At 34.9% G+C, this 25,340-nt stretch overlaps 1 protein-coding gene across 3 annotated transcripts in view; it reads left to right on the forward strand.

Annotated features, from left to right (window-relative positions):
- Positions 1–25,340, forward strand: part of LOC100919262 (maestro heat-like repeat-containing protein family member 1) — a 111,136-nt gene extending 85,796 nt beyond the window's left edge. Inside the window, exons 23-35 of one of the 3 annotated variants that reach the window (XR_004233684.1) lie at positions 2,225–2,374; positions 3,281–3,435; positions 6,229–6,376; positions 6,591–6,652; positions 8,939–9,076; positions 13,717–13,831; positions 14,221–14,373; positions 15,029–15,208; positions 18,151–18,300; positions 19,957–20,088; positions 22,970–23,039; positions 23,991–24,156; positions 25,034–25,340. Coding sequence is in view for 1 of the 3 variants with exons in the window: in XM_012549105.2 (XP_012404559.1) it covers positions 2,225–2,374; positions 3,281–3,435; positions 6,229–6,376; positions 6,486–6,652; positions 8,939–9,076; positions 13,717–13,831; positions 14,221–14,373; positions 15,029–15,208; positions 18,151–18,300; positions 19,957–20,088; positions 22,970–23,039; positions 23,991–24,058 (1,626 nt within the window). In the remaining 2 variants the exon portion in view is untranslated. Of the gene's footprint in view, positions 1–2,224; positions 2,375–3,280; positions 3,436–6,228; positions 6,377–6,485; positions 6,653–8,938; positions 9,077–13,716; positions 13,832–14,220; positions 14,374–15,028; positions 15,209–18,150; positions 18,301–19,956; positions 20,089–22,969; positions 23,040–23,990; positions 24,163–25,033 lie in introns of those variants that run through there. The other 2 variants (XR_004233683.1, XM_012549105.2) reach the window with 2 other exon arrangements.

A 25,340-nucleotide genomic window follows, 5' to 3' on the forward strand; every position in this document is an offset into this window, starting at 1 on the left:
GAGAGAGAGAGAGAGAGAGAGACAGAGACAGAGAGACAGAGACAGAGAGAGACAGAGACAGACAGAGACGAGTGAAAGAAAGAGACGAGAGAGAGAGAGAGAGAGAGAGAGAGAGAGAGAGAGAGAGAATCCTATTTTAAGACAAGAAACCTGGAGTCCAAAACCTCAGACCATGAGACCGGAGCCTAGATTCTAGATTCATTCAGGTGACTTTAATCAGAGACAGTCATTCACTGCTCATTCCACTATGGAATCAACCCATTTCTGTGTAATTTAAAGCTTTCTTAGGGAGGGAGGTGGCTAAAACTAGTGGGTCAAGCTCAGGGCTATTTGGAGCACTGTCCCAGGGAGACCGGAATGGAATGAATGTAGGCCATGGTCACAGCCAATCCTGGTTAGGAACTCCTGTGTGACTTCTCAGTTACATGGAGTCTTTAAGGAGGGTTTAAGTTTTTCTTTAAAGCCATAATCACTGGCAGCAAAAACTGTTATCCAAGCCCTTATCACACCATGGAATAGAGTGGTCAGGAAAACCATGGCCTTTTATTGTTCCTCACAGCTGTCTTTGGTCCATATTTTCCCCCATATGCCTCCAGCAATTCTCTTTACTCCTTTGCTTTTAGATGAGAAAGAATGTCAAAGAATACAATGTCAAAGAGTCAAAGAATGTTGTGTTTAGGTTGCTGTCTGTTAAAAGTATTGTAATACCGGCTGCTAAGACTGGCAGGGATAGAAGTAGTAGAACTGCTGTAATTATCACCGATCAAACAAATAATGGTGTCTGATACTGGGATATTGCAGGGGGTTTTATATTGATGATTGTAATAAAATTAATAGCCCTTAGGATAGAGGAGACTCCTGCTAGATGAAGCGAGAAAATGGCTAGATCTACGGATGCTCCTGCGTGGGTGAGATTGACTGCTAGAGGTGGGTAAACTATTCATCCTGTTCCAGCACCTGCTTCAAATGTTGAAGACGCCAGAAGTAGTAGGAATGATGGCGGGAGCAGCCAGAAACTTATGTTATTTATTCAGGGGAATGCTATATCTGGGGTTCCAATTATTGGTGGCACTAATCAGTTGCCAAAACCTCCAATCATAATAGGTATTACTATGAAGAAAATTATTACAAAGGTATGGGCTGTGATGATTACGTTATAAATTTGATCATCACGGATCAGAGTCCCAGGCTGGTCAAGTTCTGCTCAGATAAGGAGACTCAGGGCAGTTCCAATTATGCCTGCTCAGGCACCAAATAGTAAATAAAGAGTGCCATGTCTTTATGATTAGTAGAGAATAGTCAACGAGTAATGAACATAAGTAAAATGGTCATAAATTAGCCTGTAAGTCAATATACATTTATTAAGCACCTACTATGTGGCAGGCACTGTACTAGGTACTGGGGATGAAAAAAAAAAAAAAGCAAAAGAAGTTCCTGATCTTAATCTCAAAAACCTAATAGGAAAGAGAATGAGTAAACTAACAAGTACAAATAAGCTAAATGCAAGTTATTTTGCTGTTGAGTCATTTTAGTGATATCCATATTCTTGATGACCCAACTTGGGGTTTTCTTGGCAAAGATACTGAAGTAATTTGACATTTCCTTCTCCAATTTACAGATGAGGAAACTTAGGTAAACAGGGGTAAATGAGTTGCCCAGGGTCATACAATTCTGAGATTGGATTTGAACTATAGTCCTTCTGATAACCAGGGCCAGTGCTCTATCTCTTGTACAGATTAAGTAAGACATAACCAAAAATGGAGGCATCAGAATTAAGAGAGTTTAGGAAAGTTTTAATGATTCACCTTCCTCCTTTTCCTATTTGTGGGGGGGTCCAGATTTGTGATTTTATTGGTGGAGAGAACCCCCAGTGTAGAGATCTCCTTCTTTAATACAAATCAACAAGTTGTTTGCCTTCATTTTTTATCTCCTGACACTAGCTGATTTTGTACAAATCAGTTAAACTCTCCAAGTCTCATTTTATTAAAGTATAAGACTAGACAACTTCTGAGATCCTTTTCATCTTGGATAAATGATTGAATAAGGGGAAATTTTTATTTGGCCAGCCTCACTGCACTACTCAACTGGAGAAAAAGTCCAGGTTTCTTCAAAAATAAAACTAGGCCCATAGCAGTGGCTGCCATTTTAAGCAGAGTTATGGCAATTCCAAGAGATGTTGGCTTTTCTTAGGATTTTGACCTACTCTTTTCTTCTTTTTCTTCAGCTCATTTTTAACTATCTGCCACTCCGGGAACTGCTTACCTTTCTGTATACTGCTTCAGACTGTATAGTGGACAGAGTCACTTGCCCTCAGTCTATTGTGTCTGTATTGAGGATGGTGGTGGAATTCAATGGGGCCAGAGTCAAAGATGAGGTAAAGCTGTGTGTTTCAGGGCAGCACATGAGGTTTTCCACATTTGCAGCCCTCCACCATGAATAAAGATTGTGGGAGTATTCATGCCAAAGGATAAGGAGTAGCAGAGCTATAACGAGGGTGTGGTGATCAGGAGTTTGTCCAAGAGCCCCAAATCCAGAAGATACTAAATTTTGGAGGTGCTGACAGTTCTAGGCAGTCCTTCAGCAATTTAGAAACAAAAATGCTTGATGTCCTATTTAATAATAATTAAAGAAGGAAGCTACCAAATGGTAGGCAGCAAGAACTCCTCCTCTGTCCTACTTCTATCTCATACTCCCACACCCCTCTCCAGGCTTCTTCTACAGAATGTCCTGAAGTCTCTCTGTCCTTTTTCCAAAGGGAAATATCCAGTACCTGTCTACAATGGAGATGCCTTACCCTAGGCACAAAAATTCCAATTTACGGCCCAGATGAACCCCAGGAAAAAATGTCAATCATTGGGATTTTAATTACAAATCATTCCAATCAATAATAAAATAGAAATTAGTAATGATATGAAGTTGTATATAAATACAGGAAGCAGGTATATCAGTATACTGATGGAGGCAAGACAACATGATCGATCACTCATCGTACCAAGGGATACCTACATGAAATCTTTCCTGATTTCCCCCCTTTTTAGTCCTCCATTCCCCACTTTATTTTGTGTATATTTTATGTATAGTTATCAATGTCCTTATCCTCTCTCCTGATAGAATGTACATTCCTTGAGGGCAGTGATTGTTTTTACCTTTGTCTTTGTATCTCACATTCAGCACAGGGTTTGGCACATAGCAGAACCTTAATTAACCACTTGTTGATTGATGGATTGATTAATTATAAGTGAAAGTAAAGCCACTCTGTATTCCCCTGGTGTGCTCATAGATCCCAGGTCTCCTTACCATCTTGGTGGAAATGTTGCATTCCTTAAAAGATGAATTAGTACGAAAGGAACTTATAGCTACAATCCAGCAGCTGACCAAGCTGGCTCCAAAAATTGTGGTACCCTGCCTCCTGAAAAATCCACTTCCATATGACAAGTAAGCACAACCTCACCCTGTCCCTCTTGTATTTCTTTTCCCTTCTTCTTTGTCAAAATAAGATAAGTAAATTGTCCCTCTAGGGTGGTGATTCCATTTCCCTCCAGTTATCCCTACAAAATTAATACAAAATTGCTCAAGAAAGAAATGTTGTTTTAATTCATTCCCACTTTTAAAAAAGAAATAAATACTGCCTGGACTTCCTTGATAAAGTTAGTTGGTTAACTGTGAAATAGAAAAGTAGCTCAGTCTAAAGATTGGAATCCCCTGCTGAAAACTTTTAACACTTCTCAAGACACTCTTATCTAAAATTGGGAAGGTTTCTCTTTTCTTTCTCAATTAGTAGCTGGTTAATAGTGAGATCCACTTCTTTGTCTTCTCTGCTGATTCTTCTGGCATCCTCCTTCTGCCCCCTTGATGTCATGTCCTCCAACTTTCTGTTCTTCTCCCCTCTTTTTTTTTCTCTTGACATTCTCTTTTCATGGAAATTTTATTCATTATTGTGGCTTCAATATCCATTTTTTATTCAAATGCCTTCTACATCTCTAGCCCTGTATTTCATTTGCTCACAAAACATCACTTCTTGGATCAATATTTCAGATTTAATATGTCTAAAACTACCCCTGTTTTAATCTTCCTCAAACATGACCTTTTCCTTAATTTCTAAATTTCTATTGATATTTTCACCATTCTTCCTTTCCCCAAGGAACAGAATCTCAGTTATCTTTAATTCTACCTCTAAAATGTCTCTCATTTTCACTGTGTTTGCAAACATCCTAGTTCAGTTCCTCATCATTTTACCTTTACTCTTGTTAAAATCTACTAATGAGTCTTCCTGCCTTCAGTCTGTTTCCACTTCCCCTGCCCCTCTAAGCCATTCTTCACATAATTACCCAAACAAAAGAAATAGTACACACACTTATGGATCATGAAGGATAAACTTATGTTATCTGGGAATGGAAATGGATTTGCAACATTTGACTCTATTACTATCCTCTCCTTCTGGATACTATCATTTAGGTTTTCAAGATACTGTTGTCTCTTGGTTCTACTCCTACATACCCTGACTATTCCTTTTCAGCCTCCTTTGTTTTGTCATCATCTATATCATGCCCATTGTAAGTGTAGCTCAAAGTGTATTTTCCTATGTCCCTTTCTTCTTTCTCTTTGCTATAATAATAGGTCAGGACTGATTTAGACCAATATAGTAGCTCAAGATGAAAACTAGAATGAATTGAGAGAATATCTGACAGTTAAGAAACATTTACTTAGTCATAATAGGGTATGGATATTCAGCAAGAATATATTTTTTTTATTTAAATTTATTTTTAATTAATTTTTTAAAATTTAGGTTAATAAAACAAACATTTCCATAACAGTACAATAAAAATATGATTGCATATGAAACTACAAATTTACTGTGTATAAGTTGCTAATCCTTTTAAATATATAATTATCTTGTTAAAACAAAGAAACACAAAAAACACTATACCATTGATTCAGTTGGATGCAGGTTATCTCCCTCTGTGTCTCTTATTATCATCTGCCAGAGCCAAATAACTCCTTATATCTTGACTTTTTTTTTTCAGTCTAAGCAATCAGGAAGCAAGTGTTTAGTCCTTTTATTTATTTATTTTTATTAAGTTTTATTTATTTACTTAAAACTTACATTCAAAATAGAAAAAAGAACAAAAAAAATTTTTTTCCTCCCTCTCTTCCTCTCTTTTCCCTCCCTAAAACAGCAAGCAATCTGATATAGGTTAAATATGTGCAATTCTTCTAAACATGTTTCCATATTTGTCATGCCTATTTTAAATTAGAAAGTTGGTCTCCCTGCATCAAAAGTCTTCTTCTCTCTCCAGTCTGTCCTCCATTCAATTGTCAAGGTGATTTCCCTATAGGGTAGGTCTGACAAAATTATTCCCTTACTCAAAAAAAGAGCAAAGGTTTGTTCTAGGAATTTGATCCCAGGGGCAATAGTGAATTCCTAGTTCTGACCTACTTATTCTAATCTTGTCATTCTCTATTCTCCTTCACATACTTTTCCATCCAGCCAAGCTGATCTCCATACTGTTCCTCACACAGATTTTATTTCTTTCTTGTATGTTTTGCCAAGACTGCCCATGCCCTTCTCACCTCTGTCTTTTAGAATTCCTTATTTCAGTTTATGGGATTACCTACAATATGAATGCTTTCTAGTTGTTCATACTTTGCTCCTTCCCATTTACCTCCCATTTATTTAATAAATTTGTATCTATTTACATGGGCAGCTAGATGGCACAGTGAATAAAGTACTGAGCCTGAAATCAGAAACACATTTTCCTGAGTTCAAATAGACTTACTAGGTATGTGACCCTGGACAAGTCACCCTGTTTGCCTAAGTTTCCTCATCTGTAAAATGAGCTGGAGAATGAAATGACCAACCACTCCGCTATCTCTGCCAAGAAAATCCCAGACAGTGTATGGAAAATCAGACATGACTTAAATGACTCAACAACATTTACTCCTGTGTGTACAATAAGCTCCTTGACAGCAGGAACTATTTCATTCTTCCTTTGTATTCTCAATATTATCACATCAATATGTGTGCTTGGCTCACAATAGTCACGTAATAAATCTTTATCGGTTTTTTTGAATTAAGATCCCTAATAGAAGTAACTTTTCTGGATAACTGATGAAGTTCTGCCCAAATATCTCAGCTATTTGTATTAATCCCAATTTCCTCTTTGACCTTGTGTCTCTGTCAAGTGGAGACTTGACATTAGGGTTTGGATCCTTGTCTGTCCCCCGTAGGGATATCAGAGAGCTGTGGAGATTATTTGGTAATGATGCTTGCCTTGCCATCTTGGTGCTACCTGTTCTCCTCCGTTGCAACATGGGCCAGAAAAAAGAGACAAAGTTACGGCTTAAATCTCAGGACCCAATCCTTCCATTTGCCAAAGTGAGTCTAAGAGCCAATTCTTATTCTTTGGGCAGCTAATTACTAGCAGCCTCATCTCTCTGACCTTGGATGAAAGTGAACCCAGTTGTTTTCTCTCATTTCTCTTCAGGAAACACAGGCCTTATGGGAAGTCACTGCTGCACTAGAGTTTAAGGAAACTCTAGAGGGCTTAGAGGATAAACTTTTCATCACCTATTTCCTCTCCCTTCCACAGCTAAGCAGAGTGCAAGCTTCTGAGTCTGAAACCCAGAGCCCCAATGAGATAGCCTCATATAGGTAAGAATGAGACAGAAGAAAAGACCAGTGGGACTTTTACTAAAAAGAGTCATCTAAATCTGGGATGAGGATGTCGGGGGATGATGACAGATAGTTCTGGCAGCAATCCCACTGAGGAACATTGCTTGATCACTTGAAAAGCAGTATGACAGTAACAAGATTATGTGATGTTCAATTGTGATGGACTTGGCTCTTTTCAACAATGAGATGATTCAAAGCAATTCCAAAAGACTTGTGATGGAAAGTGCCATCCACAATCTGAGAGAACACTATGGAGACTGAATGTAAAGCAAGCATATTTTCACCTTTTTTTATTGTTTTTTGTTTGCTTGGCTTTTTTTTCTTTCTTGTGTTTTTTCCCCTTTTGATCCAACTTTTTTGCACAGCATGGCAAATATGAAATTTTGAAGAATTTGAAATATGAAGTAATTTGAAAAATATGAAAAAATATTTCAAATATGAAAAATAGAAGAATTGCACATGTGTAACCTATATTGGATTACTTGCTGTCTTGGGAAGGGGAGAAATGGGAAGAAGAGAAATGGGAAGGAAAAGGAGAAAAATTTGAAATATGAGGTTTTGCAAAAGGTGAATATTGAAAACATCTTTTCATGTACATGAAAAAAATAAAATAAAATACTAAGACTATAGCTTTCCGGGGGAAAAAAAGCAAAAAGAAAAGCTGTACAGTGTAAAATGGCTTATGTGCTTGATGTAGAATCACATTGGTTCAGATTCTGCTTCTGAAACTGCTAGCCTTATAACTCTAGACAAATTACTTAAATTTTCGGTCCCCTCAGAATCTTCATTTGTAAAATGACAGAATTGGAATTGAGGACCTTCTAACTCTAACTCCATGTTCCAAGACAGGGGTTCTTAACTTTGGTTCCATAGACCTGTAAGGTTGCCCAAAAATTTGGGTGGGAAAAATAAATCCATCTTTATTTTCACTAACATCTAACTGAAATTTAGCACTTGCTTCCATTTTGAATATAGACAATAAGGCCCATAAATTTCACCAGACTGCTATGTAACAAAAAAATTTAAGAACTCTGATCTAAGAGGTCTTAAGTTTAGGTAGTAATTTTTTTAAAGTTTTCTAGGAAATTGTGTTATGTTATTTTAGATAAAATAAAATTCTATATGAGTTTATTTACCAAATTTTACTTATCCACCATATATAGTATAGTCATATAATATTCAAAAAATAAACAAAACTCTCCTCTTATACATGTATATTAACCTCAAAATATATCAGATTTTAATCCCCAAATTTGTTTTGTTAATATACCTGAAATTTAGCACTTCCCTCCATTTTGAATGAAGATAACAGTCTGTAAGGATCCATAAATCTCATCAGATTGCCAAAAGGGTCCCTGTCACCAAAAAACATTTAATAATCTCTGATCTAAGAGAACTTGAATTTAGACAGTAGTTCTCAAAAAGTGTTCAGGGAAATTATGGATACTGTGTTATTGCAAATAAATTAAAATTATTTATAACTTTGTTCAATATAAGTTTTATATACCTAATATATACAGTATATATACTCTCTCTTTCCTCTTCTATAAAATGAGGGGATATCTTCTAGCTTTTAAAGTTTTTGAATCTATAAGCTTTGGACTCCATATGATGATATCTCATCTTGGCCACAACTTCAATAAGTTACTTGAAACTTTCAGGAATCTCAATTTTTTCCTCGAGGAAATAAATTCTTAGATATGAGGTTAAACTAGATGATGCCTAAAACCCCTTCTAGTTTTTATTTGATAGTTTGAGAGTTTAGGGGCTGGAGCAGGAATGGCTACAAGTCCCTACCCCAAAACATCTGTTTAGTATGAGTTATTACTCCATTCTTCACTCTTCATTCTCCCACACACAATTTTTTTTATTACAGCTCTGCAGATAAAGTAAATGACTTTCCCAGAGTCACATATAGCTATAGCATAAAATCATAAACATAGCATTAGAGAGCTAAAAAAATCTGGATTCTTGTATCTCCTACCAACTACAAAGGGAAAGAAACTCATTAATCTTTCTGAAAAAAAATGGAGAGGCTAAGGGCTAAATTGGATTGTTAAGTATCTTCTGAAACATTAGTGAAGAACATTACCCATGACAAGAAGTCAAGGTGAAAGTGGTAGTTTGCAGACATAGATTCTTGGGTCAACTGAGGCCATTATAAGCCAAGAACTACATGTATTTTACTATTGGCACATGTGCTCCCTTCTGAATTCTTTGTACAGACATTGTGGAGCCAACCTTTATCTCTCCTTCACTGTCTAGCTCCATGGAGGCTGGATTTAAGAACTTTTTGGAACTTCAGGGATTCCACAGTGCTGTGGTTCAAATGGAAAATACAGAAGTTTGGAAGTTCCTTCGGAATGCCCAGTTGGTACATATTGGAGTGATTCATTTGTGCAGGTGAAAATCAATCATCTCTTAATTATTAAGCACCTAAGGTATAGTTAGACAGTATTGTTTAAGAAAAGTGTAATATCTAGTTCTTCATATTAAAAGATCTTTAAACTTGTCTTGAGAAAAAATAAAGGAGAAAGTATATGTAGTAGGTGAATTAACAGTATGACAAACTTGCTAAAAACAAAACAAAACTCAAATCTTTTGGGGGTAGAGAATGGATCCAGAACTGTGACATAATGGACATGGGAGAATTTTCATACTGAATTTTTTTTTCTATTGAAGCAGATTAAAAGGCTGAACTTTATAATAGTTTAAATATTTATATATTAAGTATACTCCTTTAAAAACTTAATAAGTATTTATTTAAATATTTAAATAAATATATTCTATTTTTATAACACCTCCAATTCCTATTATATTCCTTACCCTAACACTTCCCCAAGGGTTATTCCTATAACCAAGATTTCAACAAAACAAAGAGCAGGAGCTGGTAGCATTTCAATAAAAAGAAAAAACAAAACAAAACACCAACTTATTCTAACTGTTTCAGATCCATACTCCCCCATCTTTTCTAAGAAAGGAAGGAGCTATATCTTCTCCTTTCCATTTTTGGGGCCAAAATTGTTCATTGTAATTATTCTATGTACTACTTATAATCCCTAAGAGTCATTCTTGGTACTGAAAGATTAAGTAACTTGACCATGGTTACACAATTGGTATGGACTTTGACTCAAGTCTTCACTTGCTCCAGTCAATATGCTAACTATGCTATGCTATGCTATTCTTAGTCTGAACTCAATCCTAAATTTTATCAATAAATATATAGCATCCTTTTCTCAGGGCAAAGAATCAAAGAGGATGCCCATCAATTAGGGAATGGCTAAACAAATTATGGTATGGAATTACGATGGAATATTATTGTTCTATAAGAAATGATGAGCAAGATGCTCTCAGAAATACCTAGAAAGCTATTCATGCACTCAGGCAAAGTGAAATGTATTGTGTACCAAGTTATAGCAATGTTATGGGATGATCAGCTGTATATAACTTTGCTTTTCTCAGCAATACAATGATCCAAGACTATTCTGATGGATTTATGATGAAAAATTCTATCCATAACCAGAAAAATAACTGATTATGCTGAATACAGATTAAAGCATATTTTTCCACTTTATTTTTCTAGCACTTTTTTTGTAGGGAGAAGAAGGGAGAATATGTTTTCATTTGCAACATGACTTTTATGGATATGTTTTGCATAACTTCACAAGTACCTTCTCAACAGGGATGAGGGGGGGAGGGAGGAAGGAAGGGAGTGAATCTGGTACTCAAAGTTTTTTTTTTTTATTTATTTAATAGCTTTTTATTTACAGAATATATGCATGGGTAACTTTACAGCATTAACAATTGCCAAACCTCTTGTTCCAATTTTTCACCTCTTACCCCCCCACCCCCTCCCCTAGATGACAGGATGACCAGTAGATGTTAAATATATTAAAATATAAATTAGATACACAATAAGTATACATGACCAAAACGTTATTTTGCTTGGTACTCAAAGTTTTACAAACAAATGTAAAAAATTGTTTTACATGTCATTGGGAAAAATAAAATATTACAATATTCTAAGTAAACAGCATCCAGGATGAGAATTATTTTAGTGATGCTGTTTTCTCCCTGGTCAAATCACATATAGGGGAGTTTGTTCATTAATTGATGAATTCAGGGAAGGAATTTGACAACACAGAATGCATCCAAATGAAAGTGATCAGGGTGGTACAGAAACTGGGGATCATGAGCAAGAGGATTATTTAGCCTGTGGGGGAAAACTCTCTATCATAAATAGCTACCCTCAAATACTGAAGATATATTTTGTGGTAGAGAACTTCAACTAGTTTCTGCTGTGTATAACTTTGCTTTTCTCAGCTGGACCCCTAAAGGAGCAATAGTGGAAGCAATATGGGGGCACATATAAGCTCAATGTAAGAGAAAACTTCCCAATAATTAAGAAAGCCTCAAGGTGGAATAGACTATGAAAAAACTTTTCAATAATTAAGAAAGCCTCAAGGTGGAATAGACTATCAGAGGAATTAATGGTCTTTAAGCAGGATCTGGAAAACCATTTATTTATAAGAAATGTAGAGATGATTGCTATTCAGGTATAGATAGCTGAAGAATATGCTGGAATTCTGTCATCCTGTGACTTACTCATTTGTTAGAACCAGGGAATTATTAAGCACTAAAAGTAAGGGGAATGAACTGGGGATAACACAGGTGTTCCAAGGAAATATAATCTGTGTATGCAGGCTAAGTTCTGAAAAACATCATGGAGGATGTGGATCCTGAACAGGGACTTAGAGGATAGTTTGGGTGTTTCTGAAGATTTAGTTCTGATTGAGTGACCAGAGGTCACTGGGGGCTGAGTGAGGGCCTTTGCTATTCCTCATCTTTCCAGTACTGGTTTCTGCTTCTGCCAAAGGGCAAGTTCTCTAAGTAGGATGCTAAAGACTGGATGGAGACTATGCTTCATGATCCTGGCTTCTGACAGACCAAAACACACATGGACAGCCCAAATTGTGTGACAATGCCTGCTTGTACATTATTGGTGAAAACATAATGTTTTCATGATAGGAGGCTCAGCCGAACTTAAGAACTTGATTCATTCATTTAACTTGGTATTTGGTTCAAGTATTCTAAGGACCTTTGTCATAACCATCCCAAATCACCTCACAACCAATTTCCCCCTTCCCCTTCTCATAAAACTTTCCCATATAACAAAGATTTTTTAACCAAAAAAAGGGGGAGGGGGATCAACAAAACAAATTAATAAGCTGAAAAAATCTGACAATATATGCAATGTTCCACACTCATGATGTGTCTTACCCCCTCTTCTGCAAATATAGTTTGAGAAGAGTTTCTTAATTGATATATATATAATGTATGTATATAGGAACAAAATTTCTTTTTGTAATTTTATAGCATTCATTTTTAATTATTTTGTTGTGATTCTTCTTTCCATTTAGATCATTGTGCTGACACCATCTCCAACCAGAAGTAGAGAACTAATCATTAAATTTTCAGTGCGAGAATTTATACCTCAGAAACTGGCAAAAAAAAATCAGAATTTTACTTATTTTTTTTGATCATCTAGACTTTATAGAATGAGAATAAAAATGTTAATAATGCAGATTAAATTTAAATGGTGTATACATACTTTTTTTGAAGCATCAGTTGTTAAATATTTACATACATCCCTGGTTATAGGTATTTTATTTATTGTTTTTAAGTTTATTTTTAAGGAGTTCTAGGATCTTTGACCTCAATTGCCCTTTTGATCATCCTAATAGGGACTAGAGACGTACAGAGTTCCAAATATTGCCTGAACTCCATTGTGGTGGACTTTTCATGTCTGCAAAGATCCAAATTATCTGATCTGGTTCCTTGAGGGCAGAGATTTCTTTCTTATTATATGTATTCCCAGCATTTGTTCACGGTGTTTGGCATAGTAAGTGCTTAATAAAGGACCTGATTGATTTCCTTGACATATGTAATGGCCATTGCCCGCAAAGTATCATTAGTCTCCCCTCTGAAGAGCTCTAATCATGAAAAATGAAGACATTGAAAACACTGAAGCTAGGATTTATAGATCTTTTGACATGACTTTTGTTTTGTTTTGTTTTGTTTTTTTCTGGCTAGGTGATGGAATTTTTGTTGTTGTTAATCCTCTTTTATTCATTTTTTTTCTTTCTCCAGCTCATCTTTTTTAATTGAATCTTTTTTTATTTTCAAAACATAGGCAAGGGTAATTTTTTCAGCATTGACCCTTGAAAAACCTTGTATTTTTCCTGTCTTCCCCCAATCTCCTCCTCTAGATAGCATGTAATACGATATATGACATGATTTTTTAACTAAGGTGCAGGGCTCTCCTACATTCTTACTTCTTTAGGCTGTAGAGCTTCCAAAAACAACTACTAAAAGTGCTTGTTCAGACTCACCCTAATCTTTTTTTTTTTTTAATTAAAAGTTTTTATTTTCAACCTAATTAATCTTTTGACTAATTTGGAGGAGAGGGGGTAAGGAACAAGAATATTTTTTTCTCATTTTAATTTTAAATTTGTAAAAGTACTTTGATTAGCTTCACATTTCTCCAGTTTGTCAGATCTTAAAGAATATTGGGGGGAAGATGAGAGGGAAGTTGTTCTGAGATTGGAAGGAGACTTTTGTTTGGAAAAGTAAGTCGTCCAGGCATTTGTTCTCTGGCATTTACACAGCAAATCTGATAGTCTCAGAAATTCTCTGAATGGAAAATCTCCATTCAGAGATTTTATATCTGTTTTTATATGTGTGTGTGTGTATGTGTATGTATGTATATGTATATATAACAGATTATTAATCTGTTAATATCAGTACCAAGAGGTCAAAGTCATGATTCTTAGTAAGTGGAGTTGAAAATGATGTAAAATAAAGAACCCTGAAGATAATTTGGTGATGGTAATGATGATGAAAACAAAGAAAGTTTGTGTACGGAAGAGGATCAAAGGGAAATTCTGACAAATTTCTGAGGTGGAAGGGAAGAATTTTAGGAACCTCTTAGAGGCAAGTTACCTCCCAAATATTTCATTTGCTGCTGTTCCTCTTCATTACAGATCTTTGGTCCAATTCCCTGAGATCTTAAATCACAATGTGCTACACAGTCTCTTGCCTTTTCTTAAGTCAGTTGAACATGAATACAGAATGGTCTGCACTGCCCTGTTTTCAGAGGTAAGGCAAAGCCAGGAAGAAGAAAAAACATTACCAATCAGCTAATCAACAAAGATTTATTAAATATCTGATTTATTCCAGGCACTTTGCTGAATGGTGGAATAGAAAGACAAAAAGTGAAATAGCCCCCTCCCTGAAAGAGTTTATACTCTCATCAAGAGAGATAATGCATACATAAATAGGTTCATGAGAGATAAAATTCAAAATTACTTCAAGGTAATTTTGCATGGAAGGCACCAGCAACTGGATGGACCAGGAATAAGGAAAAACTTCACTTAAAAAGGGGCCACTTGCACTGAACTTTGGTGGAGTGGGGATTGGGGAAGGAAGAATCTGTGATATAGGGTGAACTGATGCATTATAAAATGCTTACATTTTGCCTTCTGTAGCTTTTAGGTTGCCAGGAGATGGGAGAGCTGGAGAAAAACTCAATGAACGCTGCACTGAAGTTAGAAATAGAAAGAACCAAAGATATCAATCCTATTATTGAATTCTTGGCAGTAAGAGCATTAGGAAATGCCCTTATTGGGTTACCCAAGGAAGTGAGTCTACATGGGTTGCCTTGTGTTGTTTTTTTTTATTTGTTTTTCTTTTTGAATGAAAGGTCTAGGGTGTGGGGGGGAAAGAGAAATGGTTCAATGGTTCAAAAGACCTAAATTCTAGTTCTCATGCAGTCATTAACCAAATATGTATTAATTTAGAGATAGATATTCTAGAGTTAATTTTTGACTCCACCATTTTCTAGCTGTGTTGACCTTTGGAAAGAAACTTTGTCTCAGAGCCTCAGTTTTTAATGTATAAAATGACAGATTTTCTAAGATCTCCTTCAACTCTAGTTTTAATTGTTTTATGTTGCTTTCCTTCCATTTAAAAAAAAATCTGCCAAAAATACATTGGCAAGTATTATCTCCTTTCCTACAATGCTATGCTTCTCTGTTGTAACTATTTAGTCAAATCTGACTTTTCATGACCCCATTTGGAGTTTTCTTGACAAAGATGCTAGAACCATTTCCTTCTCAAATTACCTAATTAGTAGAATATTATCTTCATTGTATTGTATTTCTGGCACTAAGATATGGAAAAAAATCTCTATCCCAATACTAGGATTTTAGTTATAGACACTAAAATTTCAAAGGAGAGATTATAGAAAATCCTGTGTCATTTCTAATGAATTTGAATCCCTCTCTTTTTTTATAGACACCAAAACGTAAGAAGATAATTTTTAAGGTACTAACAGAAGCTCTGTGTCAGGCCTGTGACCCAAAAGTTATTGAGGAAACCCTGATTGTACTTGGAAAATTTATCCCCTTCCTGAAGACTTTGAAAGGGCATACTGTTCTACGGTTAGTTCTCCAGATCAGAGCATTATTGAGAGATGTAAGTAAAGAACTAACTGTCTTCTTATCTACAAAGCAATTATTAGTTTTTATACCAGGTGAATTGCAGTTGAATGATTTTAAGGTTTTATCACAAAAAAAGACAAAAAATTCCTGAAGTAGTTTACTTTAGTTGCCTGCCTCTACCTTTACCCACTTTCATTACACTAAGAATCTATCAGAATCATCTTGAATAAAAATATTTGTGATTAACTATAATATTATAAGTGATTAGATACAGTGTTCAGTGCCTACAATCCCTATGGCAGGAGAGTTGAAAAGGGAAGTTTGAGTCTGATAGATAGCTTGAATTCAAAAATTCTGAGGTACAATTGCTATTGAGTTATTTCAGTCACATCCAAATTTGAGATTTTCTTGACAAAGATACTGGAGTGGTTTGCCATTTCAATAATTTTGATGAGGAAGACTTAGGAGTAAATATCAATTCGGTTTTGATTGTTTCTTTCTCCCTCAGCAGCGCATGCAGGCTTATTCAGTCAATTGTAGTTTGTATTCATTATTCACCAGAAAAAATGAATACTTTGATGCTAAAAAAAAATCAAATGGGATCCTTATTGTAAATGAATTTATAATTTATATTTGTAATTTAATTTATAATCCAGTTGCAGCCATGTACATGTACTCAACATTTACAAAACAAGTAGAAAATATTGAATAATGAATAAAGTGATCAAAAGAAAAAAGATGGTTCTTACTAAATACTCCATGAGAAAAGGGAGTTAATCAGGGGAAATTACCTACAGAGAAATTTTGAGTCAGGTTTTGATTAAATTCATTCATATGTTTTTTAATTGACAGAATGATAGGCTCGTGTGTGTATATATATATAAAAGAAGAGGATCCAGCCCCTTTATCTTACAGATAAAAAAACTGAGGCTTAAATAGGTTAAGTGACTTGTATGAGCTTAAATAATGAGTGTGAGAAGCAGGAATTGAAACATTTTCTCTAATGTCAGAGACAAGGATTTGTTGCCAATCTACCATACTACTTCCTTTAAGGGAAAGAAAAATAGAGAAGGGCAAAAATCATATATAAGAAAGACAATAATAGTAAGCAGTTTTGCTTGGAGTGTACAATCCATGTTGGAGAATAATAAGGAATAGAGTGTGTGATATCAAAAGTGTTTGCAGCAAGCTTGACTTAGGGAAAGGGAAGAGGTCTTAAGAAGAAATTTCAGATGGGAAGCATTCAAATAAACATTAGCTATTTTCTCCTAAACCTCTAAGTGGTTTGCCCACATAGACATGAGCATGATAAAAACTTGGACAAGAGAACACACATGAGACAATCACCAAGAAACACAACACAAAAGGATAAAAAAAGAAAAGGCTCTCCTGGAAAATCCTGGGTCATCATAGTTGGACTAGTTCATTGCTTTAGGAATCCTTTCCTAGGCTTCTTTTTGCATCAGCTACTGATGTACCATGAAGGATGAAAGGACAAATTTAGAAAGGTGAGTATTCCTCCCTGATGCACTTTTACTTGAGTATACCCAGTTAATTACTACTCTTTTCCAGTCCTCAGATACTTGTCATCCCACATCTACTACCAATAGGAATATATTTGTGCTCCCCCAAAATATCTTTTGATTACTCTCTCTATTATTATTGACTGGTGATATGACTTACACAGATTAGATAAATGGAAAGATAAACAGACACAAACAAAGACAGACAGGTAGAAAGATAAACAGATAAATACACAAATAGAAAGACTGACAGAAAGATAGAGATAGCTAGATAGATAAAAATTATTAAGTACTTACTATGTGTTCTCTAGTACAGTAGATAGAGTGTGGACCTTAAATCAGGAAAACTCATCATCTGAATTCAAATTTCAGGAAAATTGACTCAAACATTTAATGAGTCATGTTATCCTAGGCAAGTCACTTGTTTCTCATCTATAAAATGATCGAGAAAAATGGCAGACCACTCTAATATCTTTGTCAATAAAATACCAACCAGGGTCATGAAGTCACACATGACTGAAATGACTAAATAACCATTTATTCTGGATGGTAGCTGCTCTCAAGGATCTTAATGAATAAAGTAGAATTGGAAATTTGGAATGGGGGCTGTGTGCTATACACATGATGGCAGGGCCTAGTACAGGTGCAGTACTAAGAAGTACAGTAGAGACCTGACACCCTGCAAGAAAAGGCCTAATCTGACCTATAAAAGCTCAGAAGGTTCCAAGGACAAAGCAAAGTTTTCTCCTAAATAAAGAGAAGTGATGGCCCAAGGGGAGAAGAGCTTCAGAAGAGCTATCTGAAAAATTTTCCTGGGGAGCAGTAAATTAATTGGAGATCTTCAATATCAAGCAGAAGAATTTGGATTTGATATTTTAACTTATAAAATTCTCTTACAAATTATTAAGAAAGAAGAAAAAGTTTTATTATTTAATTTCAGATTTCATTGATATTCAAAATTCCCAATCAGGCAAATTCTCCTTTTAATGCAGAACAATACTTGCTCTTCAACTCATCTTGGAGAATTTTTTTTTATCCTGGGAGATCAAGGGACAGATGGTGTTTTTGTTTCAAGTGCTAGAAATGCATGTTGATATTTTCTCCAACAATTATAGTCTCTTATCAGTCAAGCCATGATTCCTCACTCAAAAGAGAAATTAATTATGGTCAGTTTGATTCCATTCAATTTAACAAACATTTAGTAAGTATCTATCATATGCAGAGAACACTGGAAATGCTGAACCAGATATGATACAGGACCCCATTCTCAAGATTACAATTCAAGAGTGTAAATGTACTATGTTTGCCCCCACATAGCAAGAAACTTTTTAATTTTCTCCACTGAAGGATACAACTATGCTGAGTCTCTTTGTTGTATAAGGATCACACGGTTATGTTAATGGAGACAGTTGTCACTACTAATTATTATTTTCACCCCATCTTGTTCCTGCAGGAGATAACCACCATACGCCTGGCCGCTGTAACTCTTTATGGTCACCTGCTCTCTTTTGTCAATAAAAAACCTGTGTTTGTGGATCAAGTAGAGAAAAGTTTGGGTTCACTCCTAATCCTTCTTAAAGACAACGACCCCCAAGTTGTCAAAGTAAGAAACACTCAGTCTTGTTGGAAATGGAATAGCCAGGCTCAGTTATACAGGATCAGGTTTCTTTTGATAGAGGACCATAACAACTTCTGCAGAAGCCCTCCAATGTCTCTATCAAATAAATCTAATCCAATGAGAACTTATTAAGGACCTACTATGTTCCAGGCTCTATCAAACCTTGAAATTCAAAAACGAAAATAAAACATAAACTCCAAGAACTTATATCCTAATGTTTAAATATATAAACAAATATTTAAATACAAAATATATGAAAAATTACCAAAAAAATGATGTCAAGAGGAAGAGATCTCCAACAACTTTGGAGAATTCTGAGAGGTCTTGAAGATAAATTGTATTTTGAAGGCAACTGTGAACCATTAAAGATTTTTTTTTTGATCTAGGAATCAAAACCAGATCTCTCAATGTCAAGTCTTTCTCCTTTCAATCAATGAATAAACATCACCAGCTATGTGCTAGGCACTTGGCATATAAAAGCAAGAACTTATGCCCTCAAAAAACTTACATTTTGCTTGGGGGAAATTAAATCAACATATATAAGTACACATAAACATATATGAAATAATTCATGGGAAAGAGGGGAGGACGTGTTGTAAATCTGTAAGTTCCCACCTAAGTACCTAACTCTGAAAAGATCTAGAGATTCCAAGAGGTAGATACAAGAATGTACTCCAGGCATAGGGAACACTGCAAGTAGAGACACCAGAAATGGAGGGAAAATGAGGGGAAAACAAAGAATCTAGTTTGGCTAGAACATAGAATGTGTAAAGGGGAATAATTCATAAAAGTAGAAAAATCTTCTGGAAATAAATGGTGAAGGGCTTTAAATGCCAACCAGAAGAATTTGTATTTTGCCCTTGGAATAGGAATTCCTTGGAACATTCAGAGCAAGGGAGTAATGTGGTCAGAGCTATACTTTAAGAACATCCCTTTGTACACAGTAACAACAGTATTGTACCATGAATAACTGTGAATGATTTGGCTTCTTTCAGCTATACAATGATCCAAGACAACCCCAAAAGATTCATGATGAAACATGTTATCTACCTCCAAAGAAAGATCTGATGGTGTCTAAATACAAACCAAATTCTTTCTTTTTCTTCCTTCCTTCCTATCCTTCTTTTCTTTCTTTCCTTCTAGTTTTCTTCCACAAAACAAATAATATGGAAATGTTTTATATAATTTCACTTATATAACCTATATCAGATTGCATTCCATCTGAGGGATAGAGGAGAAGAGGGAAGTATTAATTTGGAATTTAAAACTTTAAAAAAATGTTAAGAAATAATTTTTATTTATTTTGGGAGAAAATAATTTAAAAAAAAAGAATATCCCTTTTGTAATTGGGAGAAAATAACGTTAAAAAACCAAGAATATCCCTTTTTTAACTGTATGGAGAATGGATAGTATGAATTGCATCAGTATGTAAGCTCCTTAAGGGCAGAAGTTTTGGGGGGGGGAGGAGGGGGTTTTTTGCATCCCCAGAGTTTAGTATTATGCCTGTCACATAGTAAGGGCTTAATAAATGCTTGCTGATTGATTAAATGGCTATTGCAATAGTTGTCATACTGCACATCATACTGTTTTCCAGGAGCTAAGTTGTTAAATTCTCTAACAGAGTAATTCCACTTCTTTCAGAGTTCCAGAATTGTGCTTCGGGATTGCTCTTCATTTCTCCGGTCAGAGCCACTTAGGGCACTCCTAGAGAATCTTCAACCTGAAGAAGAAATCAACTTCCCTCAATTTTATGGTAAAGTCTACAGTCTCCTGGTGAGTAAGCATGCTTAACTCACTATAGTACTGTTGATATTTGGGGAGAGAGGAGAAGAGAAGAGACATGAGGAATGGCAGAATTAACCCTATTTTATTCACCAATAATTTTGCCATAGAAATTATTAAACTTTACTAAATGAGAATGAGTAACCCATCCAGAAAATCATTTGATCATCATCTATTGCTATTCATCTTTTAAGTAATTATCCTATCTGAAAGCAAAGCAAATCATAACTATCAACCATTAAAAAAATTATTATTCTAATGTTTAATTACTCTGTGTCAGAACATATTAAGTTTTTTGCCCAAGAGAACAAAGAAAGATAAAATATGGTTCCTCTTCTCAAAAGCTTACATTGTCTGGTATATAGTAAGTGATTAATTAATGTTTGTTGACTAATTGGTTGATGTTTTGTGGTTCAGTCATATCTGACTTGTGACCCCCTTTGAGGTTTTTTTTTTTTGACAAAGATACTGAAATGGTTGACCATTTTCTTCTTTGGCTCATTTTATAAATGAGAAACTAAGGCAAATAGACTTGAGAGACTTGTCCAGGGTCACCCAGATAATAAGTACCTGAGGCCAGATTAGAACTCAGAAAACAGAATCTTTCTGACTCCAAGTTGGTTGTTCTAGTGGATAGAGCACTGTTACAGCTAGCTGCTCATTGATTAACTCTAGTTAGGTAAATAAGACTATTGCATATGAAAAGAAACTCAATATAAGGAAGAGTATCCAATAATTAAAATTATACAGAAATGGAAAATGTTACCTCATAAAATGGTATTTCATCAGTAGAGATGTTCAAACAATAGCTACATAAATACCTTTTCAGGATGTTGTAATGGTCCTTGAATTATAATCTAGACCCCTTATGGGTCCCTCAGACTGTTTCGAAGAGGTCAAAACTACTGTTATAATTATGCTAAGTCATTACTTTCCTCTTAAAGGCCTCCTTTTTCTAACCATGTACACCAGAACAATATATTACAACATATTAAATGCCAAAACAGATAATGATAATCCAATTATTTTCTATTAAACTAAACATTAAAATTTGAAAAAATATGACACTTGTTATTTTTAAATAATGTTTTATTTTTTCCACTTATATGTAAAAACAATTTTAACACTTTTTTTATTTTCAGTGCCAAATTTTCTCCCTCTCATCTCTTTTTTGTTTTTGAAAAACATTTATTTCTTATTTAAAAGATTATTTGTATTGCATGTAATTATTACTACTTTAGGTAAAATTATGTACATTTAAAAATTTATCACCTTCAATTTCTAATATGGTAAATACCAGTAAATAGAACTCACATAAACAAAAGCTGTTTAATCCTCAAAAAATTTAAAAAATAAAGGAGTCCTGAGAACAAAAGGTTTGAGAACTGCTATTGAAGAATGAGTTCATATTTCAGATAGAATTTGGACACAATGGCTTCTACAATACCTCTCAATGGATAATCTCTGATTCTGTGAAATAAATTAGATAACCACAGGGGTATCTTGAGGCCAATTCAAACCAGTTCCAAGAGCTAATTTTAAATTTTCAATACGAACATCTATTTACACCTCATAAATCAGCAAACTGTACAAATCAGAGCTTGATTTATTATGTTGTTGATTTTCTAGACTTAAAGTGATAGGGAAAACATAATAAAAGTATGTCATGCTCATAGTTTTTCCCCTGGGAGAACCAATTGTCGAGCTTTCCCTAGCAAATTACTGGACATTATTATTTATAAAGAGATAAGTAATGATAGAAGGCCAGCTTCTGAGCTAAGATGATCCAGGTTTAAAGTTATCTCTTCCACATCTCAGAGATTAGGAGTGTGTGTTCCCCTGACCAAAAATCTGTGACAATATTTTAGCCTTTCCTTTGTGCCAGAGAAGAAGTCTGAATTACTATGATATTAAAGAATAAAATATATTGGTATTATATAATACTATACATATATTTTATGCATTTCTGAATTTCTAAACTTTTTCTGTGTCATGGGTTAGTTTTTCTGTATTGTCTGAAGTTTCCTCAAAACTCCCCCCCAATTCCCTTTTAATTTCTTATGCCAACTATGAGATAATAAAATTCTGATGGGGAAAGTCTTAATGTGAAGGGATAACTGTAGCCATCTGTGTAGCCATGGGCAAGTCATTAAGTCATTCAGTAGACTTAGGTGACTCTCAGACCATAATTTAAAAATGAATTGTTGATCTGTAACTGGTAGAGAGGGTTTGTTACTGGGAGTTTGACAGATGAATAAAAAGGTTCAGATTCTGCTGTTCTTGCAAAAAAAAAAAAAGTATCATAATAATAATGATTCAATGTTATGTTGTGTGGTATATGGTAAAAAAAAAAAAAAAGTGCTATAAAAGTTCAAGTGGAAATGAACTCATTAAGAACTGAAAAGTTTTATGGAGGACATAGGATGTAAGGATATATAGCCTTTATATGGATGGAAGGATAATGGAAAAGCATTCCTACTCCAGGTAACACAATGAAAAATACTTGCAGATAGGAATTAGCATATTATTTTTGATGGATAGTAAAGATCCAGGCCAAATGATAAAGGAATATGTGTTGATGTCAAATCATTGGGGATTTTTTTTTTGAAGAATGGGCTCATGAGGGTGGGATTCCATTGATTATTTCACCCCACCTAAAAGTAACCACTTCTATTAAGTAAAAAAATAATTCTTGCTTAAATCAGCCAATCAAACTAATGTGAACATAGTCTATGTTACGCCTTGAATCAATCAAAAGTGTCATAGGCACTTCAGAAGGGCTCATTTCTTTTTGTCTGCTGCTCTAATAAAGTAGTCAGTGACTGGTATTTCTAGGAAAAATGAATTTGGAATATTTCTATGTGTTTTCTAGATGAATGAGTGCTCAGAAAATGAAGATGAAACATTGGTGTCAAAAGCAGCATCAGCCGCTGAGATACGCTGTGAGCAAAAGAAACTCTCTGAAAATAACCAAAAAGTAGGATTGACTCTAGGAAATATTGTGAAGCAGACCAAGTGTGTTTTTGGTGCCCTGAATCCTTCCCAGAAATGCAAAGTAGAATGAAAAAAAAATCCATTAAGGAAGGAACATTAACATTTTGAAAATGGAATTTCTCAGAGGAAATAAAAATCTATCTTTAAGAGCAAGTTTTTATCATTCAGTCAATCACCAAGCATTTAGTAAGAGTCTATTAAAAACTATGCTAGACATAAGTAAAAATAAAATATCCTCTGCCTTCGAAGAGTTTATTCTCTATTTGAAGGATACAACATGTTCATGCAAAAGTGTACATGAGAATTCCGATTTTCCTGGTATTAAGACCAGCTCTCTATCCACTACTTCATGTTCCCTATCAAAACATACTTTTGTAAAAATTGTCACTAGAATAATCAGAAAAGAGCTACAACTTAACTGAGATTTAAAGGAAGCAAGGGATTCTGAGAAAGATAGATGAAAAAGAAATGCCTTCTAGGTATGAGGAATAATAAATTGTCTGTGCAAAAGTATGGAGATGGAATAGTATATGAACAGAGATGAGAAAATGTCACATATATCAAGGAAGACCATTTTAGCAGGACCTTAAGGTAAGTAGAATAATGTGATGCTCTCACCAATATGAAAGTGAAAATCATATTTGGTTTTCTGAAAAACATAACATAAAAGGTGATCTCCAAATCATTTTATGGGAACAAAAAGTCAAATGTCCAAAAAGATTACTGCTCCCTTTCAGGCATATTCCCTAATCACTTGTCTAGTGATTTGGTGCTTGAATACTAAATCTGATCTAATCCAAGCATGTATTAAGTATCTATGACATACAAGGCACTGTACTTAGCTCTGGAGTCAAAACCAAAAACAAAAATAATAACTCCACTTCTTGTGTGGTTCTTAGGCTTTATGGAGCAACAGAAAATGAAAATCAGCACAACTGGGAGCACTAAAGAGTTCTTGCACCTCTAAGTTCTTGTATCCAGGAGGCTAAATTCCTGATGCTCAAGCACTTACAGAAAAACTTCATCAAATCCCACTTACCTATAATTGATGCTATTTTGATCAAGGTTGGGCTCAAGTTAAGTTTTGTACTCTATTTGAATGAATGGATGAATGAATGAATGAATGATTCACTAAGCAGATTGAGAGAATGTATAAGGAGGGAGGTAGGGAGGAAGGGTAGAAGCAAGCTAATGTAAAGAATTGAACAATTTCTGAAGGTCTGATTGCTATATACAGCTTGTCTGCAGACTCCTTCACTTGCAAACATTTCACAAGCAGCATCATTAATTCAGTGTAGTGGTGTGTTCAGCAGACATTAATTGAATTCCTACTTTGGGCAAACTATGGAGATAGAATGTGAATAGGGCATATTTTCTGTTCTCAAGGAGCTTAGTTTAATGGTGATGAATAAGAGGAAGGAAAAACTTTTTATTAAAAGGGAACTTTTTATCAAGGGAAAATACAAATGACACAGGAGAAAAATAAGTGTGTTTAGTTGAAAAATTATTTGTTGTCAAAGGGCATGATTTCAAATCCACCTTCCTACTCCTTTTGTAACCTTGGGCACTGTTTCCTCAATGTAGATAAGGCAATTGAACTAGACAATCAGACCTCTTATAACTCTAAATCCATTATCCAGCACCAAACACTGTCCAGGCTTACTAAATCTTCTTGCTTTTTCCAAAATCAAAGTTATATTTGAATTTCCTTAATATACAACTCCTTGTATATTAATCTGCCCAATCTGAGTATTATTGGTGGCCTGGGATCTAACTTTCACAGAACTAGGGCTTGTGGATGGTTGTAGAATCTTAGGCTTTTTATACTGGTGTAGAGAGGACTGACTATTTGAGGTGGGAATGGGGGAATTTCAAGGAAAAGGTGACTACTTTTATACATGTTAAAAATTTCATGCCAAATTTTTACTGTTTTACACTCTAGGCTATAGCCCAATCCTGGATACAAGAATCCTGTGATGAAGACATACCCCTGACCACTTCATAATCAAGAAGCTCCTATCCAGATTCAGAAGAAGTTTTTTCAGCCCCTTCAGAAGAAAATGGCTTAGGAGACCATTAGCAATTTTTAGAGATTCTAGGAATTCATGATGACTGACACATTTTCCAAAACAATGAAGAAAATTCGGGTTGAGGGCCAGGGTCAGATTAGGGATTGCATAAATTCAGTTATCCAAGAGAAAATAATTATTTGTTATTTTGATGTTGCTTATATGAATTTAAATTATATC

Source organism: Sarcophilus harrisii, chromosome 4 (assembly GCF_902635505.1).
Source record: "Sarcophilus harrisii chromosome 4, mSarHar1.11, whole genome shotgun sequence".
Lineage (NCBI taxonomy): Eukaryota > Metazoa > Chordata > Mammalia > Dasyuromorphia > Dasyuridae > Sarcophilus > Sarcophilus harrisii.